This window comes from Giraffa tippelskirchi, chromosome 11, assembly GCF_054371585.1.
Source record: "Giraffa tippelskirchi isolate mGirTip1 chromosome 11, T2T-mGirTip1v1.2.pri, whole genome shotgun sequence".
Lineage (NCBI taxonomy): Eukaryota > Metazoa > Chordata > Mammalia > Artiodactyla > Giraffidae > Giraffa > Giraffa tippelskirchi.
This window is the reverse complement of record NC_137285.1, coordinates 134,697,822-134,713,493: the sequence shown is the minus strand read 5'-3', so window position 1 is coordinate 134,713,493 and position 15,672 is coordinate 134,697,822. Positions and strand designations below refer to the sequence as shown.

General features: G+C 42.3%; 1 protein-coding gene across 1 annotated transcript in view; it reads right to left on the bottom strand.

Annotated features, from left to right (window-relative positions):
* KIAA1549L (KIAA1549 like) overlaps positions 1-15,672 on the bottom strand; it is a 286,023-nt gene that overhangs the window by 108,502 nt on the left and 161,849 nt on the right. The window contains exons 4-7 of the mRNA XM_081538083.1: positions 14,454-15,071; positions 12,217-12,332; positions 9,070-9,289; positions 7,696-7,829 (exon numbers count right to left, since the gene is read on the bottom strand). Of these exons, the coding sequence (XP_081394209.1) occupies positions 7,696-7,829; positions 9,070-9,289; positions 12,217-12,332; positions 14,454-15,071 (1,088 nt within the window). The remainder of the gene's footprint in view (positions 1-7,695; positions 7,830-9,069; positions 9,290-12,216; positions 12,333-14,453; positions 15,072-15,672) is intronic.

Genomic DNA, 15,672 nt, shown 5'->3' with positions numbered 1-15,672 from the left:
AAGAAGAAAGGTACTTCTTTCTGAATAATTCAAAAGACCTCACTGTACTGTCATCTAAAAAATAATAACTAAAGTAACTTTGCAATCTTTATCTCTATTTGGAACATTACATATGCTTGTTTCTTTTCAACAAAAGTAAATCTCACTGGATCCCAAAGAGCTTGCAGTATGGTATCTCAGTACATACTACACTCAACAAAGTAAGTTTTACATTTTTTAATTGAGAACTTTTTTATTAAGGAGACTTCACTAACATATAATACTATATTAGTTTCGTACTTTCTGTGGTAAAATACACATTGTGTTATACCATTTTAACCATTTAAAGTGTACAGTGCCATTAAGTACATTCACATTCTTGGGCAATCATCACCACCGTCCATTTCCAAAACTCTTCCATCATTCCAAACTGAAACTCTATACCAACTAAATAACTCCCCATTTCTTCCTCTTCCTAGTCCCTGGGAACCACCATTCAATTTTTCTGTCTCTATTAATTTGACAAAAATAAACACTTTTCATAAGTGTAATCATACAGTATTTGTCTTTTTGTGATTGGCTTCTTTCATTTAGCATGATGTCCTCAAGGTACCCCCATGTTGTAGCATGTGTCAGAATTTTCCTCTGTTTTAAAAAAGAATAATATTCCCTGGCATAGATATACCACATTTATTTATTTATTTACCTGCAGATGGACACTTAACATTGCTTCCATCTTTTGAGTGTTGTGAATAATGCTATGAACACTGGTATTCAAACATCTGCTCAAGTTACTGGTTTACATTCTATGGAGCATATACCCAGAAACAGAATTGCTGGATCATATGGTAATTCTATGCTTTTTTGAGGGAATGCTAACAACAATAACAATACTCTTTTCCACAGCAGCTGCACCATTTGACATGCCTGCCAGCAGTGCACAAGAGTTCCAATTTCTCCTTACCAACACTTGTTATTCTCTATTTTTTAAAAAATAACAGTTATCCTCATAGGTGTAAAGTGGTATTTTGTGGGATTTTTTGCATTTCATGTGCTTATTGGTTACCTGTATATCATCTTTGGAAAAACGTCTATTCAAGTCTTTTGCCCATTTCTTACTTGGGTTGCTTGGGTTGTCTGGTTTTTTGCTGTTGACATGTAGGAGCTTTTTATGTACTCTAGATATTAACCCCTTATAGATATATTATTTGCAAATATTTTCTTCCATTATGTGGGCTGAGTTTTGATTATGCCTTTTGAGCCACAAAAGTTTTTAATTTTGATGATATCTAACTTACTTATTTTTTCTTTTGTTATCTGTGCTTTTTGGTGTCATATCAACAAATCACTGCCAAATTCAATGTCACAAAGCTTTTCTCTCTGATTTTCTTCTAAGAGTCCTACAGTTTTATTAGCTTATACATTTAGGTCTTTGATCCATTCTGAGTTAACTTTTGTATATGGTGTTAGGTGAGGATATAACTTCATTCTTCTGCTTGTGGATATCAGTTTTCCTAGTATTATTGACTGAAAGCTAAAGGCAAAGGAACTGTGGATATTTAGATTCAGCTTTGGCTGAAGCTAAAGGCAAAGGAAAAAAGGAAAAATATACCCATTTGAATGCAGAGTTTCAAAGAATCTCAAGGAGAGATAAGAAAGCCTTCCTCAGTGATCAATGCAAAGAAACAGAGGAAAACAATAGAATGGGAAAGACTACAGATCTCTTCAAGAAAATTAGAGATAACAAGGGAACATTTCATGCAAAGATGGGCACAATAAAGGCCAGAAATGGTATGCACCTAACAGAAGTAGAAGATATTAAGAAAAGGTGGCAAGCATACACAGAAGAACTAGACAAAAAATGATCTTCACGACCCAGATAACCACGATGGTGTGATTACTTACCTAGAGCTAGACATGCTGGAATGCGAAGTCAAGAGAGTGTTATTATGCCAGCAAGTTTGGAAAACTCAGCAGTGGCCACGGGACTGGAAATGGTCAGTTTTCTTTCCAATCCCAAAGAAGGGCAATGCCAAAGAATGTTCAAACTACCACACAATTGCACTCATCTCACATGCTAGCAAAGTAATGCTCAAAATTCTCCAAGCCAGGCTTTAACAGTATGTGAACCATGAAGTTCCAAAGGTTCAAGCTGGATTTATAAAAGGCAGAGGAAACAGAGATCAAATTGCCAACAGCTGTTGGATCATTGAAAAAGCAAGAGAATTACAGAAAAACACCTACTTCTGCTTTATTGATTATAACAAAGCCTTTGACTGTGTGGATCATAACAAACTGGAAAATTCTTAAAGAGATGGGAATACTAGACCACCTGACCTGCCTCTTGAGAAATCTGTATGCAGGTCAAGAAGCAACAGTTAGAACCAGACATGGAACAACAGACTGGTTCCAAATCAGGAAAGAAGTACATCAAGGCTGTATATTGTCACCCTGCTTATTTAACTTATATGCAGAGTATATCATGAAAAATGCTGGGTGGATGAAGCACAAGCTGGAATCAAGATTGCCAGGAGAAATATCAATAACCTCAGATACACAGGTGACACCACCCTTACGGCAGAAAGAAGAACTAAGGAGCCTCTTGATGAAAGTGAAAGAGGAGAGTGAAAAAGCTGGCTTAAAACTCAACATTCAAAAAATGAAGATCATGGCATTTGGTTCCATAGCTTCATGACAAATAGATAGGGAAACAATGGAACAGTGACAGACTTTATTTTGGGGGGCTCCAAAATCACTGCAGATAGTGATTGCAACCATGAAATTAAAAGATGCTTACTCCTTGGAAGGAAAGTTATGACCAACCTAGACAGCATATTAGAAAGCAGAGACATTACTTTGCCAACAAAAGTCCGTCTACTCAAGGCTATGATTTTTCCAGTAGTCGTGTATGGATGTGAGAGTTGGACTATAAAGAAAGCTGAGTGCCGAAGAATTGATGCTTTTGAAATGTGATGTTGGAGAAGACTCTTGAGAGTCCCTTGGACAGCAAGGAGATCAAACCAGTCTACCCTAAAGGAAATCAGTCCTGAATATTCATTGGAAAGACTGATGCTGAAGCTGAAACTCCAATACTTTGGCCACCTGATGCAAAGAACTGACTCATTGGAAAAGACCCTGATGCTAGGAAAGATTGAAGGTGGGAGGAGAAGGGGATGAGAAGGGGATGAGATGGTTGGATGGCATCACTGACTTGATGGACGTGAGTTTGAGCAAGTTCTGGGAGTTGGTGATGGACAGGGAGGCCTGGCATGCTGCAGTACACGGGGTTGCAAAGAGTTGGACACAACTGAGTGACTGAACTGAACTGATTGGCTGAAATGACTGTGGCTTCCCCCACCTAATGGTCTTGTCAGAAATCATTTGACCATGTGTGTATTTATTTCTGGGCTTTCTGTTTGGTTCTATTGCTCCATATTTCTGTCTTTATGCCAGTTCCATCCTGTTTTCAATACCATAGTTTTGCACTAAGTTTTGAAATCAGGAAGTGTGAGATCTCCAACTTTGTTTTCTTCTTTAGGATTGTTTTGGCGATTTGGGGTCCCTTGAGATTTCATGTGAATTGTAGGATAGATTTTTCTGTTTCTGCAAAAGATGTCACTGGAATTTTGATAGGGATTGCATTGAATCTATCGATCATTCTTGGTAGTACTTGACATCATAACAATATTAAGTCTTCTAATTCATAAGCACAGAATGTCTTTCCATTTATGTTTTCTTTACTCACCTTTTTTATAGCTAAGAAAAGTGTAGTCACTCTTAGGGGCTACTTAACAACAGCTTCATAAATAAGAAGAAATCCACAGGCCTGAAACCTAGGTCATATCACGGTTCCCTGATAGTCATGCCTTATCCCTTGCAGAGAACACTTTCCCATCACCCCTCTATTCTTAGATTCCTTTGGGTTCTGACATCATCTCTTACTTCCCACTCACTCGTGCCATGATTCATCTAGTTAATTAGACCCATAAAGCTGATGGAATGGAAAGCTATTGTTTTCATTCTTAGTATGCATTCTCCCTCCTTCTATGTCAGCACCACAATTTCTCTTGAGGAAATACCACTTCTCTCCTATGAGTTCATGTGCTTTGGGTAGAGTTGCCCCAGTCAGGTTCCAGGAGTGAGTGTCTCAGTCAGACTTAGTTGACTGGGACATTTCATATCCTCAATAACAGTTCAGTTCAGTTGCTCAGTCATGTCCGACTCTTTGCGACCCCATGAATTGCAGCACGCCAGGCCTCTCTGTCCATCACCAACTCCCGGAGTCTACCCAAACTCATGTCCATCGAGTTGGTGATGCCATCCAGCCATCTCATCTTCTGTCATCCCCTTCTCCTTCTGCTCCCAATCCTTCCCAGCATCAGGGTCTTTTCCAATGAGTCAACTCTTCGCACGAGGTGGCCAAAATATCGGAGTTTCAGCTTCAGCATCAGTCCTTCCAATGAACACCCAGGACTGATCTCCTTTAGGATGGACTGGTTGGATCTCCTTGCAGTCCAAGGGACTCTCAAGAGTTTTCTCCAACACCACAGTTCAAAAGCATCAATTCTTGGGCGCTCAGCTTTCTTCACCGTCCAACTCTCACATCCATACATGACCACTGGAAAAATCATAGCCTTGAGTAGACGGACTTTTGTTGGCAAAGTAATGTCTCTGCTTTCTAATATGCTGTCTAGGTTGGTCATAACTTTCCTTCCAAGGAGTAAGCATCTTTTAATTTCATGGCTGTAATCACCATCTGCAGTGATTTTGGAGCCCCAAAAAATAAAGTCTGACACTGTTTCCCCATCTATTTCCCATGAAGTGATGGGACCAGATGCCATGATCTTAGTTTTCTGAACGTTGAGCTTTAAGCCAACTTTTTCACTCTCCTCTTTCACTTTCATCAAGAGGCTTTTTAGTTCCTCTTCACTTTCTGCTATAAGGGTGATGTCATCTGCATATCTGAGGTTATTGATATTTCTCCTGGCAATCTTGATTCCAGCTTGTGTTTCTTCCAGCCCAGCGTTTCTCATGGTGTACTCTGCATATAAGTTAAATAAGCAGGGTGACAATATACAGCCTTGACGTACTCCTTTTCCTATTTGGAACCAGTCTGTTCCATGTCCAGTTCTAACTGTTGCTTCCTGACCTGCATACAGGTTTCTCAAGAGACAGGTCAGGTGGTCTGGTATTCCCACCTCTTTCAGAATTTTCCACAGTTTATTGTGATCCACACAGTCAAAGGCTTTGGAATAGTCAATAAAGCAGAAATAGATATTTTTCTGGAACTCTCTTGCTTTTTTGATGATCCAGCAGATGTTGGCAATTTGATCTCTGGTTCCTCTGCCTTTTCTAAAACCAGCTTGAACATCTGGAAGTTCACGGTTCACATATTGCTGAAGCCTGGCTTGGAGAATTTTGAGTATTACTTTACTAGTGTGTGAGATGAGTGCAATCATGTGGTTGTTTGAGCATTCCTTGGGATTACAGTTACTGGTCCAGAAATGAGCACATGATCCAAGAGGGTTCAATGAAAACTACTCCCAGGATTTTGACTGGAATGACAGAAGAAAAGGCACTCTGGTTCCATGAGACTGTGAGCAATAAAGATGAGACAAACTTGGAGGTGCCAGGAGCCTAAGGATAATGCCAGCCTATAGCAAGGCAAGCCAAAAGATGAGGAGAGAATTTCATGAAGAAATCATGTAAGCACCTGGATCCAACTGTTCATGAAGTAAGAAGCTATAAACTTTTCAGTTACATGAGCCAATCACTTCCTCTTTTTGCATTAGCCTTGTGAGCTTGCATTCCATCACTTTTAATCAAAAAGTCTTAGTTGAGCCTACTATAATCTAGCCCTTAATATCAATGCTATACAAATAAAAACTAAGAAGTCACTGTTTTAATGACTCTCTGAAAAAAATAAATATTTACATGGTTTTATTCCACAAAAGATCCAAGGTGCCCCACAAATTATATTTAATACAATAAAAGGGAAATTTATTAATTGCAAAACCAGGTCCTGAAAAAAACAGATTAATGACAACCCTGGGGGATGATTAGCATTTAACGATCTATGCATAACATAGTGGCATAGAGGGTTCTTAAACCTACACAACAGCTTTGACTCTGAGCTTCCTGTTAGCCAAGGCAAAAAGTGAAAGAGGGTTAATAAAACAATTCACCCAATTATCCATTCATATCAAGAGCTGTTGATACATTCAAGAGCATCTAAAATCTACTTAGATGCAATTTTCTAATTGCCTGCTGTAGTCTTTTCCAAGAAATGTTTGTTGCTTACTTTATAAAGTTTCATCTCATGGCCATGACTATCATACAACAACACAAGAGAGGCTTCTTAAGGCCAAGGGCAGCTTATTTATCTTGGTGTCCCTTCCACTGGCTGATAAAAAGAAGCTGCTCTGTAAGTCTGTACTTCCTGATTATAATTAGAATATGTTCTGCTGCCAAGCTCCAATAAGACTCATGTACCTGTGAGGATCACAAACGCAATCAGAAAGAAAAAGATCTCCCACAAAGGAGCTGAGTCACACTCCTTACATAAATCTTATGTCTGTGACATGTTTTTAGATCTTAGTCAAATATGAACCAGATCATAATGAGATACTTCCATATATACTTTGGGTGAATCTAGAAAGGGACAACTGCTCATTCAAATTAAATTGTATGCTTTCCACATCATATTGGCTTTGCTGATAATTCATTTAGGCTAAATAATGTCAATTTTAAAACCACTGGGTTTAGTTGCAAAGGCTTTTAGTTCAGTAAAAACAGAGAGATTGGTTAGTACAATCAGAAATTTGGGGGCTGGATGAAAATTATTAAGAAGCATCTGTTTTCAGGGAGATGTCTATAGAAATGTAAAAAATGGGTCTGAGAAAGACATTTGGTAGCATGTCTACTGCAAATTCAGGAAGTTGAAATACAGTATACCAGTACTGAGACTATCCTGAAAGAGAAGTCACATGCGTGCTGAAAATTTCATCAAGGATCCCATTTCTCCATTGCATTGATGCTAGCAGAGCATGGTGGATTCGAGTACAGGCTTTGGCTCAAGTCCTAATTCCATTCCTTACCAACTGTGTGACCTTCTGGAAGTTTCTTACCATTCTCTCCATTCCTTTTTCTATGAAATGCTGATAATAACACCTCAGAAGGATGTCTTGAGTATTATGTAGCAAAACATTTATAAAACACTTAGCACACTCCTGGCACATAGTAACCCCTAAACATAAAATGTGTGTGCTTAAACTTAGGTGATTGTTCCTGTGGATGCCTGGAAAATAAACTGAATTAAAATCACAGAAAAGGAAATCTTAGGTGAATTAGTTATTTAGAAATTATTCACTTTATATGAGACATCTGACATATAGAGTATATTCTAGTACATTAAAAAAAAATAAGTATATTAGAAAGACTTGAAGAAGCTTCACAAGGGAAAATAAACATAAAATCCCAAATCAGAGCAGGTACACAGGGGCACACCATCTCTCTTGTATGATCAACCCTAGATATCCTCATCAGTGCCAGGCCTGACTCAGCTCAGTGGACCCCAGAGTGGCACCTTCTCCTATCGACATCATATACCCAAAGTACAAAGGCAGCTTTGAAATGGGAGAACCAAAGCACTTCTCGCCAACATTTGGGTTCCGGGTGGCCTCTGTCAACTACAGGCTGAAGCATCCTCCCACTTACCTGAATCGTCAGGTTGCTTTTAGTATTCAGAACTTTCCTCTCGGCATCCTGGAAGGCCCTCTGTAGCCTCTGTTCCATGGTCTGAGCAAATTTGCAGGACTGTATGTTGTCGGACTGGCTCACAAACTGTAGCACTAGAATGAGAGTAATAAATCAACACTCACCAAAGCTCTGTGTCTTAGTTCCTTGAATTTGACGGTAGTCATGATACAAAACGGCATGATTTTACATCAGAGAAATCAGGCAAATAAGGACAGTCATAGTTTTGGAATGGCTCTTAAAATGATTTATAATATAGAAGAATTAAAAACATGATTGAACGTGAGATTCCCTCCAATGCAAAGAATTTTGTGATTTCAATTATTGGCATATGGAAACATCTGCTCCAAGACAACAAAACAACTTTAGAGTGATCATGCCTTCTATTTCTTTGGAAGGAAAAAAAAAATCAATCGACCTACATGACTAAGTTGTTTGAGTCTTTCAATTTCAATGGTCCCCCTACTCTTGTGGCTTTCAAAGCACAAGATCAGAATTTTAAAAAACATACAACATTTTAAAAAATATCTATTTAGGCTGCACTGGGTCTTCATTGCTGCGCAAGAGCTTTCTCTAGTTGTGGAAAGCAGGGGCTTTCTCTAGTTGCGATGCACTTTTGTTGCAGAGCACGCGGACTCAGTAGCTGTGGCACACGGGCTTAGGTGCCTCACAGCATATGGAATACTCCCAGGCCAGGGATGGAACCTGTGACCCCTGCATTAGCAAGTTTATTCTTAACCACTGGACCACCAGGGAAGTCCCACCAGGGAGTTTAAAAGAGAGACTCTAAGGCCTAAGCTCAAAGATTCTAATTCAAGGACCTCTGGAACATGTTGCAAAGCACAGATTTTATGCTGAGGATATTCAATTCTCCTCAGTATCCATTGGTAATACAGGAAAAAAAAATACAGTACCTGATGCTCATAAGTACTATATACTCATATAAATTGGGAAGACTTCTGTGAAGGAATATTTCTCATGAATCCAGGTTGGAAAAGTTTAGGCTGCTGTGCAAGGAACTTGGACATTAGATTAGCAAGGCCCTTGGAGGAAGGTACACAAGGACTCTAAGAAATGACAGAGCAGCTAGTGATGGAGTTTTCTTTTTTTTTATTTGGCTGCACCAGGTCTTAGCTGTGGCATCTTCAGCTGTGGCATGAGGGATTTTAGTTCCCTGACCAGGGATCAAACCTGTACCCCCTGTACTGGGAGTGTGGTGTCTTAACCACTGAACCACCAGGGAAGTTCCAGTGACGGAGTTTTCAAACAGATGTCCTCCTGGTACCGCCCACAATCCCAGAATGAAGAGGAATCCTTTTCTTCCGCATTACTTGCCTGTTTTCAGCTGCAAGTAGCCTGCAGGCTGGGGAGTCCACGGGGAGGCAAGTACAGCCACAGACTGCAAGCTTGGGGTATGCTGCTTCACATCCGCAGTGACGTTGCTGATCCCATAAACACCCAGCATTTCGACCACTGCGGAAGGCAAGTAGACCAGCCTCCCTTTGGTAGCGTAATAACCAACGGTGATGTTGTGCGAGTGTTCCAGAAGGTCCACCTACAAGACAAATGGACCCGAAGAACTTAGTGTTCATTTCCACTGTACTTTAAGTCTCTCTTGGTGTTTCTTAGAACCACAATGGTTACTCAACATGGCTGGGGAAGAGGACGCTCCCATTCAACAAATATTCTAGCAATCCTATAAGCTGATGGGATTGGCAGGTCTCAAAATATCAGAATACAACAAAATATAATTTGTGTTGAACCTATGGATGTAGGATTAAATCTATATTTAATTCTGAAATAGAATTAAGTCTGTGGGTAGTTTTTTATTCCTTAAGTGCCTCAGTTTAATCTTGTGAGCACCAATTATCACCCAGGAAGGCAGGCAGGAGACAGAAGGCAAAAGAGATTTTCTGGGGTAAGAATGCTGGGAAAAATGGCTATACCATATTTCTCATCATTCATAAACACTAAAGGGGCTTCCCCGATGGCTCAGCGGGTAAAGAATCCACCTGCAATACAGGAGATGCAGGAGATATGGGTTCAACCCCTGGGTTGGGAAGATCTCCTGGAACAGGAAGTGGCAACCCACTCCAGCATTCTTGCCTGAAAAATCCCATGCACAGGGAAGCCTGGTGGGCTACAGTTCATGGGGCTGCAAAGAGTTGGACACAACTGAGCAACAGAGCGCAGCAACAACATAAACGTTAAAAGGCAGAAATGATAGATTAAGTTCGGACCCCTTCCAGACAAGGGTCTGGTAGTAAATGAGGTGAATTCCTCTCTTTAGAAGCTGAGAGAAGAACTGTTCAGATTTAACTCCATTCTTGGCTTGTAACTGGTTCATGACCCAGGCAAGGCTGGCCATGGAGAATTTCTCTTACAGCAAGAGTCCTAAGGGATGCTGATGATCTGAGCTCTTTGTCACCCAACTGGAAGATTTTTGAGGCTTTTGATCTTATTCTTATTTTGTTTTGCTTTCCTCATGTTTGATATCAACTGTTCAGGGTGTTTTGAACACTGCCTTTCCTCCCCTTATTCTTCTATCTCCATTAGGAGTGTCATGTTTTTTGCCAAAGAAACCAAGACAACTGACTTTGCAGGAGGTTGGGTGTCCTTTGCTTCCTCCACATTGTGTGCTCCTCAGCACCTTGTCACTTGAAGGTGGTGTTCAAGATGACATTAAGTGGGACAAGAGGTATTTCTGGATGGAACACAGATTTAGCACCGGCGTGCTGCAATTCATGGGGTCGCAGAGAGTCGGACACGACTGAGCGACTGAACTGAACTGAACTGAACTGAACTGAACCACCAAATCACCCAGCAAGAAAGTGACTCCCATTCCAATCCTCCTAATATTAATATCTCAAGAAGCAAGTCTCAGTTTGAGGACAGTTGACTTCTAACACCTCTCTAATCCTTGCTAATCACATTTTTAAACAAACAAAGGGACGCCAGGCCCTAGCCTTAATGCCTTCTGCAAGCAGTAATGTCTAGCTTGAATTTAACAAGCTGTCTCCACTATTTGCATTTTTATTTTTTAATTTTGGCCATGCCATGCAGCTTGTAGGATCTCAGTTCCCTGACCAGGGATTGAAACTGGGCCATGAAAGTAAAAGCGCCAAATCCTAACCACTACGCCATCAGGAAATTCCCTTATTTCATTTTTATCATTACCTTCTATTTGTGGAAAATTATCATTCATGGTGATAATATCAAACACCCTCTCAAAAGAAATATGTTTCAGTGTTTTCTTTAAATGTTTATTGAATCATAGTCAATTCAAGTGTTGTGTTAGTTTCTGCGGTACAGTACAGTGAATCAGTTATACATATACACATATCCACTCCTTTCTAGATTCTTTCCCCATATAGGTCATTACAGAGTATTGAATACAGTTCCCTATACTATATAGTAGGTCTTTATTAGTTATCCATCTTATATAAAGTAGGGCATATATGACAATCCCAATCTTGTGTTTTTTAAATAAAAACTGATTTAAAAATAACTACCACATACTAATTGTCACAGCCATCTGTGATGATATGCAACAAAGGGCAAAAACTGTGTAGCTAATTTGCACACAACCAAAGTTTAACGAAAACTGTCTGAGGTAACCACAGGGAAACATTCACATTTTCAACTTTCAAATAAAGTTTCTGGTGCAGAAACTACAGATGCCTCTTGTGAAGAGCATTTCCTCTTCTTCTTTTCAGAATTATATAAAAGAAATTAACAATGATGAATAAACTGTATCCAACCTCCTTCCTAGACCATGGTGTGGTGGCGGGGAAGGACCACTAATTTGAATGTAGCTGTGCAGAGCATCAGAGCAGAAAGCTGCAGCGACATTTTTAAGTGATGTAAAGGGCTGTCCACTGACTGCCCATCACACGTAATGCTTTAAAACTTGTAATCAAACCAAAAGGGAGTACAGCAAGACTTCCATCACTGGGATATGCCATCGGAATCAGCTGGTGGTTGTTAAACAGTACTTGGCACGAAAGTGTTTGGAGAGAAAAAAAATGCTTACTTCCTTGTCTGTTGCTCTCAATTTAAGCAAAGTTGGACTCAATTTACAAGTCAGAGTAATTTTTAAATGTCCAGAAATAAATCGCCAACTGTTTACAATGGTGAGGAAGATAAAAGAAAAAGCAGTGGATGATTTCTGCAAAATTACACTGACACAATTAAATACTTTCCCCAAATAACAGGATAATGGGGCAATTTTTATAAAGTACATCCAGGCTTTAAAAAAACAGCCCAAAAACTAGACACAATTATCCTCAATTTTCTAACTCAGGATTTGACCTCCTTCTCCTGCTACCACACATTAGCTATTTGCCAAAATGATGAATGATGAAAGATTCTACTTCTGTGGTGGTTATGGTGCCCAGGGAGGAGAGAAACAATGTAAACAGACTCTGGACCCAGAAAGAATACATGGCTGGACGAGCCTGGTTACAAGAGCAGGGGGCTTACATGAGCCAAGACGTCATTCTGGTGGAACGCCTTCCGCAAGGCCTGTGTGAGCCCTTTGGCTATACTGAGCTTCAAGCTTTCACTGATCTGCATCCTCCTTTGGGTCAGAAAGAGAACTGTGGGGTGAAACAGAAGCACACATCAGCACAAGGCAGCAGTCCTCCTAATTCATGAGCCCTCTGCTCCTCCCCAGCCACCCAGCACCCCCTACAGGTTCTGAGCAAAGCTGGTGGGCACAGGGCCAACTGAAAACCAGATGGTTTAATTTCCTAGTTTCACAATTTTCCCATTTAGCATAGCTGGGGTGGCAGCTCTGTTGGTCCCGCTCATATCCTAAAGGAAGCAGGCCCAGCCATTTGGGTGGCCCTAGTGGGGAGACGGCTAGTACTCTAGTGGCACTCCACTTCTGACCGTCACCGCCTCTAACTCTGAAAACCAGGCTAAAGCCAGCGTGCCTGCCCAGACTGGTCTGCATGCAAGGAAATTCCTGCAATGGCATCCCTGAGAGCCTCCTTGAGGGCAGGCTCTGCATCCTAAAACAGCCTAAATCAACCCTGCATCAGGAGGGGCAGTCCCCACTGCACAAGCAGGATGGAGACCTGGCACGGAGAAGAGGCATCTGTGATGGAACATGACAGGTGCTCCCTGATGGGAAGCCTAGGATGTAGCTGGAGGCCCTTGGAGAAGCATCCGGCCCTGAGTGGGGTGAGGGGGTGGGGATCAGGGAAGGTTTCCGGGAGGAACTGATGCTTCCACGAAGTCTTGGAGGATGATGGGCGTGAGCTGGGCCAAGGCCAGAGGGACTGCCCTGGCCACTCCCAACAGAGGGAAGACCAAGTGCAAAGGCACAGGGGAGAGAACGGAATACTTCAGTCTACAAGTCCAGGCCTGGTCTTGAGGGCAGTGGGAAAGGAAGGGGTTTAAGCAAAGGCATGCACTTTAGAAGGTTCCCTTGACTGCAGACTGGAGAAGAGATTGGAGGGGGTGGGGGGAGTCTGAAGGCAGACAGAGAAATCTGGCTGCTGTTGCAGAAGGTAGGTGAGTGATATGAACCAGGGAAGGGGCTGTGGGGGTGGAGGGAAGAGGTATTCAGGAGGCAGAACGGGGAGGAACCAACTGGGTGTGGCTGGGGTGAGAGGACTTTGTGAAGAAGAGGGAGTGGAGAATGTTCCAGACTTCATATCGAGGAGGCTGGGGTTGCCTGCCACTCAGAAGGGGAGGCAGAGATCTGGAGGGAGGGGGCAGGGGGAGGGGAAAACCAGATGGTATAATTTCTTGAGAAATTGAAAAAGATACCGTGCTTTCTGCTATGCCTAGCTTCACAATTTCCCATTTTAGAATCGGATCTGTCTCAAGAAATAATTTCATTTAATTCCTTGTGGGGTGAAGAGGAAGGCGGGACATGAGCATCCAACACTGGCATGCTCTTTCAAATAACGTTTCTAATGCTTTTTATAGCAGACACTACTGCACTATTAAAAGCATCGTGTGCCTTCTTGGCCCATTTGCTGCAACGCAGAGGTGGGGTTGGATGCTAAAAAACCAGCATCTACCACCCCGACTTTTTCAAGAAGGTCTCCTTTTTAACATCAGAAGAAAGTGCAGGCGCTAACACAGAGTACCATAGCTGTACTGATGCTTAGTATCTGATGCTTGAGAAAACATATGACAGAGTCCTTCTGAGTTCCGTTGCCCTTCCTATGATCTTGTATTTTACTAATCACAGCATTCACACATGTGAGACATCACTGCAGACATCACATCATCAAGGTTTGCCTGTAGATATGCTCTACAGGCAAACCTTGGTGTGTGTGCCTTTGCTTTTTCAGACTCCCTAGTGGAACTGGTTTCAGGAGGTCTCTGATATCAGGACGGGTCCCAGGGCTAGATTCTGTGTCATATTCTCCACATGATAGAGGAGATTCTACTTTATCACTTAATAAAGATCCGGACTTCTCAGCCTCAGCACTTTGGATGTTTTGGGCTGGATTACTCTGTTGCTGACCGTCCTGTGCACTGTAGGAATGTTTAGCAGCATCCCTAGTCTCTCAACACGCTAGATGCCTGACACACCCTCCCTACCCTCCAAGATATAGACACTCAAAAACATGTCCAGACATGGCGGCAGGGACTGGTTGAGAACCACTGATCTCAAAGAAAGCTAAGAATTCTGCTACATCTCTGAGGCCAGGATGCACTTGTGGCTTTCACATCAAATCAGGGCAATGAACTCTTACCTGTCTTCACTAGGAGCTTACTGGACATCTGACACTCCAGGTTGGACGCCGTCTTGCCAGTTGTGATCACAGCAGTGGACACAGCAGGAAGAGCAGCATCTGTGTTTTCTGCTGACGAAGGCGGCATCCGGGTGGCCCTCACTGGTGCGGTGATGGACGTCAAGGCTGCTGTGATAGTCAGCGGGCGAGTGGTGGACACCCTGGGCAGGTCTGAGTTGGTGGGGTTCGGGAAGCCCGTGTGCATGGCTTGTGGTTTCCTGGGGAGGTGTGTTGTGGATAACAGGCCAGAGGCAGCACCCGTGTTCCCTTGAATGGCTGTGTGAGTGCTCACGGTGTGTGCTGTTCTTGCAAACATGTAGGTCGGCGTGAATGAAAAGGCTGGATGAGCCGCCCCTGGTGTCGCTTTGGGGCCAGATGCTACACTGCTCGTGATGTTTTTAGCTAGAGCAGTGGTCCAGCTGCTCTTGGCTAATCCCGAGGCCATGGCCGAAGGGCTGCTGCCGGTGCCCTTAGCAACCAGGGCTGCAGACAGCACCAGTGGACTTGATTTCCGAAGAAACAACGTGGTTGCTGCTGCTGCTGCTGTTGGTTCTGCCTTGGGCAACACTGAGGAGTCCACTGCAAAGAGACAAAGCAAAGTCTGTCACTGGCACAGAATGCAAACACCACTTGTGGGGATGAATGGATGTCACTTGTGGGTTTGTTGGGGTGAGAGGTCTCTGAGCTCTGGAATTTAGGCAAAACGGCTTTAGGTTCGTTAAGTCAGTTAACTATAATGAGAATGCCACTTAGAGCAAAGCTATGGATGGAAATAAGGACACTTAAATTCTGAACACTTTCCAAAATATCAAGTCGGCCGAAGATCAAGGGCATGACTATCTGGACTAGTAACTCATTCATCGTCCTGAAATCAGGTGTATCTGCTCCTTTGGAGCAAAGTTAGGTATCTGTGTTTAGCCTGAAGATGCTTTGGCCCCAGAAGCAGTCACACACCTATCTTGGGAGGGACCAGGAAACAAACTACCTGTATTAGTGGTTGCACCTGTCCATTTCTTGGGGTGCTGAGAAGCATGCGGTGCTTTGGACGGGGTCCTGAATAAGGCATTGGTTGACAGAGGAGGCGATTCAGTAGTAGAGTGAAATCTCAGGATACCCTGGAATGATGGGGAAGCATTTATCACTGGAGATGGATAGACGTCATCAGTGATTTGAAAACTTG